The 6,000-nt window shown below is 39.7% G+C and overlaps 1 protein-coding gene across 2 annotated transcripts in view; it reads left to right on the top strand.

Moving 5' to 3' along the window:
* The first annotated feature begins 703 nt into the window (after nucleotides 1-703).
* The window catches only part of LOC142301679 (cathepsin L-like proteinase), a 48,158-nt gene continuing 42,861 nt past the window's right edge, over nucleotides 704-6,000 (top strand). Inside the window, exons 1-2 of one of the 2 annotated variants that reach the window (XM_075342697.1) lie at nucleotides 704-781; nucleotides 1,349-1,452. In XM_075342697.1, the coding sequence (XP_075198812.1) occupies nucleotides 1,350-1,452 (103 nt within the window). In that variant the 5' untranslated portion in view covers nucleotides 704-781; nucleotide 1,349. Of the gene's footprint in view, nucleotides 782-1,334; nucleotides 1,453-6,000 lie in introns of those variants that run through there. The other variant, XM_075342696.1, reaches the window with a different exon arrangement.

Here is a 6,000-nt window from a genome sequence, read left to right as displayed (position 1 = left end):
ATACCTCCCCCCAAAACACACCACACCCACACAAACCGCGCAACACATACACACAACACGACAGACACACAGCGCTCCACAAACAACGCAACACACATACAACACCGCTATCACCCCCCGCCACACCCAGACAACACCCAGAACATGTACAGCGCCCTACACAAACACTTGGTAACTACACACAACAACATCTATATATATATATATATATATATATATATATATATCTATATCTATAACAAAAATCATACATGAACTACACAATACGTAAATTCTAGAATACCCGATGCGTAGAATCGGGCCACCTTCTAGTAACAAAATAATTGCCTAAGTATAATCTCAAATTAGTTTTCAGGTTATATTTCAATATATGAAGAAAAAACATGAAAAGCCAGCACTAAATGTGCACTACAGCACTAAAAATACTACTGTACTTATTATTAAAATTTGAGATTTTTGGCAAAAAAATTGCAATTTCTTGAGCTACCCCGCCACGTCACAACAAATCTCTTTGGGGACAAATTATGTTACAATGGAGAGTGAATTATTATAATAAAGAAACACAAACGTTCAGAAAAATAACCCTTGAAGTCCAGTTTGATAATCTTATCACACTTAACTGTCTTCAGTAATCAGATTGCGGCTGGTCATAGTGGTTGTGAAAGTCAGTTAAGTGAAACTGATAATGTTAAATTATATGTCAAACACACATATAGATATGTATATATACTGATTTGTGTGACCGGGGTATTACATCCATAAGCCAAAGAACAGCTTTCAGGTTAGTGAAATACAGTGTGGCTGAATACATTGTTGAATCTTACTAAAAAGACTTATTTGTGAATTGTTTATTTATAAAATGTTCACTCACTGCATCTTTTACTGTGTTTTTGTTGCATTTTTGAGGTCACAAAGATGCACCTAGATGCATGCATTTCCTTCTCCCAGCAAAGCCTATGAGATTTTGATTTTGCTGTCCACACTGGGCATCTTTTTTTGGCTGCATCTTGCTGCGTTTTTGAAGTTGCAGCATGTCAATTCCTTTTGCGGTTTTGCCAGCGTTTTTGAGCCTTCCAGTCAATAGATTTGACTTAAAAAAACCTCTTTGGGCAAAATGCAGTAAAAACATGTGAAAAAGACATGCGTTTTTTATGCGTTTTTGCAGCAGGTGCATTTTTTTTGGGCCAAAAATGCTGCATCTTTGTAGTTAAAAAAAGATGCCGTGTGTGAACGTAGCCTAAAGCTGTTCATGATGTATTTAAGGTCCTTACAATTCTTAGTGGGAGATAGTATTAGCTCTATTAGATGCATTAATGGTTTATAATTATACACTTATGTTACTTTACAGAATGCATTTGAATAGAAGTCTGTGTATTTTCGCCACTTTCTTCTTCTGTACTTGGGCTTCATCCTTCTTCGATCAAGAATGGAGCACATGGAAGACAAAATATAGTAAGTAATATGAAACAAATTATGTGAACATGTGTGAACAGTATCTATAAATTATATATAGACATATTATATACATGGCATTAATATACTCTATGTACATTCCCATAATTGTTCACCCAGCCAACCATTTTCTCAAGAACGTTAATTACTAAATTATACGTCCTTTATATTTATTAAATTAATATGTATTAAGAGGATAGCTAATACATGACTTACATGAATTACTGTAGGCCTGACCATGAACTCCCATCAATAATTATATTGGTATAGACAATAGTCTATCATCTGGTCAGTTTAACATGTTCAAACTAGCAAAAGGTTTTCTTTAAGCCATGTGCGCACTAGAAAGTGCCTTTTTATTAAGGAAAAACCGGACCCTCAGAAAGATTCCCGCACCAGCGGTAAAACTGCGGTAAAACGGCACCCGCGTTTTTGCCGCGATTTGCAGCGGATTTACCACGGAATTTCCGCAAGTTGGTCCCCGCAGATTTTTACCATTATCTATGGCAAAAAACGCAGGTACCTGCGGAAAAGAAGTGACATGCTCATTAATTCCGAAGCGGAAAATCCGCGGGTAAATCCGCGGGTATAAAAAAACGCAGTGTACGTACAGTATTTTTTAAAACCCATAGGATTTGCTTGGGAATTGACGGCATCAATGTTAGACACATTTTCTGCAGCAATTCCGTGGCAAATCCGCGGCAAAATCCGTGGTAAATCCACAGAGTGCGCACAGAGCCTAAAGAATTCTGCACCTGCGGTAAAAAAACGCACCAAACTGCAGCGAAATCCGCATGCGGTTTTGCCATGGTTTGCCGCAGATTTACCGCGGATTTTCCGCAGGTTGGTTCCTGTGGATTTTTACTATTATCTATGGCAAAAACCGCAGGTACCTGCAGAAAAGAAGTGACATGCTCATTAATTCCGCAGCGGAAAATCCGCGGGTAAATCCGCGGGTTTAAGAAAACGCAGTGTGCACACAGCATTTTTTAAAACCCATAGGATTTGCTGAGGAATGACTGCAGCAATGTTAGACACATTTTCTGCAGCAAATCTGCTGCAAAATCCGCGGTAAATCCGCAGGGTGCGCACAGGGTCTTAAGGAGTTTTTTCATGAGTAATATTTATTGAGAGGATAGTTCCTAAATGACTGAGCGTTGAGCGTTCCACCCCGGGACTCTCACTGATCACTAGATTTGGGGTCCATCATACCTCCTCACTGCACAATCGAGGTAAGGAGCAGCTCCAATGGAGCAGAAGAGCAGGTGATTGATTCTACCAACACCACACTGCTATTTGATGAAGAGAAGCTAGGAAGTCTCCCTTGCTATTTCACTCCAGGGATATTGCATTATATGGATTGTATTATAATAAAAAGGATATTCCAACAACTTCAACAATGCAAGGCCAGGAACAAAAAGAAGCAAAAGGCTATGTCCGAACGCTGCATCTTTTTCTGACCACAAAGATGCAGCGTTTTTGGCCGCAAAAAACCCACCAACAGGAAAAAGGCTTAAAAAACACATGCGTTTTTGTGCATTTTTTGATGCATTTTGCTGCTTTTTTGTCCAATGCATTCAATGGGTGAAAAACATAGTGAAAAACGCAAAAAAAATTGACATGCTGCATCTTTGTGGTCACCACAAAGACGCAGCCAAAAAAACTGCAATGTGCGAACAGCAAAAATGCACTTTCCTGGGAAGGAAATTCATGCAGTTTTGAGACCAAAACTGCACACAAAAAACACCGCAAAAAACACAGCGTGCACAATAGCCTAAGTGGGCTATTAAAAAAAATGTATGTGAAAATGAAAATGTTAATTCAATTAATATTAATAATTACTTATAGGCTACTAAAATTTAGATTATATTTTCAGTTTATTCATCGTTTTTTTAATAACATTTTTGTTTTTATGAATTTTATGTGTTTTTACAGCATAATATTTTTCAGAATTAGTACATATAGTTACAGAAAGTGGTCAAGGGACCAGGCTTTCAGAGGAGAAATGGCAGGTATAATACAGTCCACAATCCTTCCAATTACAATACGTAGTCATGATACTGGCTGCTCTACTTAACACCTTTAGCTCTTACAATCAAAATAAGGGTACGCTCAAACTTGCATATAAAAAAACACTCCCATTTTCATCCAGAGAAATTGGACGAGTGAAATCCGTTTGGTATTCCATATGTTAAGTGATTATTATGCGAGTATGCAATATTTTTTCTCACCTAGCATCTGTCTGACATGCGTTTGCCATCTATATGCAATGCGTTTCTGTCTCAGCAACTATTAGGCTATGTGCCCACGGTGCTTTTTTTTCAGCACAAAAAAAGCTGCTTTTTTTCTGTGCTTCTTTTCATGCTTTCATGCTTTTTTTCATGCTTCTTTTCATGCTTTCATGCTTATTTTCTTGCTTCTTTTCATGCTTTTTTTCATGCTTTTTTTCATGCTTCTTTTCATGCTTCTTTTCATGCTTTTTTTCCTGCTTTTTTTCATGCTTTCATGCTTTTTTCCTGCTTTTTTTTCCTGCTTCTTTTCATGCTTTTTTTTTTACTATTGAATGCTTGTTTCAGCTCATTAAAGTTGGATGTGAAAAAAAGGTGTTCTGATGTCATTTCCTTGTTCAGCCCATTTTTTTCAATCTCCATTTTGAAATAAAAGTGACAGGAAAATGATGATCTATTAGATCGTTTACCAGCTATTTACCGGCTCATGCAGGTGAATAGCGGTGCCGGGAATCAGGTGCTCGGAGATCACCGTTGCTATAGCAACCTGCTCATTAGGTTACTATGGCAACAGTGGTAGCGGTGATGTCACCGCTTACCAACCTGCAGTCTCTGCTAACTCATTGAGTGATTAGACAGCACGGGGATTTGAAGCGTTCTTCCTCCCCCGTGCTTTCTGATATAGCAGAGCTAGATCGGTGACAGAAGACCAGGATTGAGGAGGGGTGAGAGGGAGTAAAAAAATGGAGTCCCTAAGTGTGTCTGTGTATTTATTTTTAATAAAGTATTTTTTGTGTGGTGTCTTTTTTTAACCCTTTATTGGAGATTCTTAATATCCGGGTCAAACTTGGCTTCACATTAAGAATCTCTGGCTTAATACCAGCTGGTAAAACAAAGCTGGTATTAACCCCTTATTACCCAGCGTGCCACCTGGCACCATGTCCACTGGAAGAGTTGGATACAGCGCCAAAAGATGGCGCTTCTATGAAAGCACCATTTTCTGGGGCAGCTGCGGACTGCAATACACAGCGGGTGGCCCAGAAAGCTTGGGCCACTCAGCGTTGCGGTTTCCAGTCCCCAGCTGTCTGGTTGTACCTGGCTGGACACAAAAATTGGGCTAAGCCCATGGAATTTTTTTTTTAATTTTTTGGCAAAAAAACTCAAGAAAAAAGGGCTTAACTTGATTTTTCATTGCCAGTGAAGGTAACACCAAGCAGGAGGGGTTAGCAGCCAGTAGCTGTTTAAGTTACCCTAGCAATAGAAAATACAGCGAGAGCCTAAGCATTTTTTTTTACTCCTAACCCTTTTGGGTTATGTGTTTGTTTTTTTTTGTTTTTTTTTAATGAATTAAAAAAAAAAATCGACATGGGCTTCGCCATATTTTTGTATGCCAGCCAGGTACAGCAGGCAGGTACGGGTGGCCTCCAACCCCCAGCTGCCTATTTGTACCCAGCTGGGAACCAAAAATATAGGGAAGCCCTTTTTTTTAATTATTTCATGATTTTCATAAAATAATTTAAAAAAAAAAAAACGACATGGGCTTCGCCCAATTTATGTGTCCAGCCAGGTACAACTAGGCAGCTGGGGACTGGAATCCGCAGTACAGGGTGGCCCAAGCTTTCTGGGCCCCCCCACTGTGAATTGCAGTCCGCAGCTGCCCCAGAAAATGGCGCATTCATAGGAAGCGCCATCTTCTGGTGCTGTATCCAACTCTTCCAGCGGCCCTGGTATCGGGTGGCTCACTGGGTAATAATGGGGTTAGGGCCAGCTTTGTATTATCAGCTGGCCCTAAGCCTGAAATTCATGGTGTCACGCCAATATTAGACATAGCCACCATGAATTTCTAGTAAAGATAAAAAAAACACAACACAGAGAAAAATATTTTTTATTAGAAATAAAACACAACACAATTAGTGACTCCATCTTTATTGAACTAAAGAACCCCCCTCCGCTGTAGTCCTGGGTCGAGGGTCCCTTGATGTCCAATCCGAATCCAATATCATCTGATTGAAAGGCAAACTGATCAGATGATGACACATCATCTGATCGGTTTGCCTTCTGATCAGATGATATTTGATTCAGGTCTTTGAACCTGACACAGGTTCAAGGACCTGAAACAGATTACACATCAGCTGATTGTCTAAAGTCCCATGGGCTCCAGGACCCGCTGGTAAGCAGCTGATGCTATCACCTGATAGCATCATCCGATCGTTTACGTCCAGGGAAGATCAGCTGATTCATCATCTGCTTGTTAAAAAGCTGGCAAGCTGTTCACCGCTGGACGTAAACAATCAGCTGCTTACCGGGAGGTCCTGGAGCC

The sequence above is a fragment of the Anomaloglossus baeobatrachus genome, chromosome 4, assembly GCF_048569485.1.
Source record: "Anomaloglossus baeobatrachus isolate aAnoBae1 chromosome 4, aAnoBae1.hap1, whole genome shotgun sequence".
Taxonomy (NCBI): Eukaryota; Metazoa; Chordata; class Amphibia; order Anura; family Aromobatidae; genus Anomaloglossus; species Anomaloglossus baeobatrachus.
This window is presented reverse-complemented; position numbering and strand designations above follow the sequence as displayed.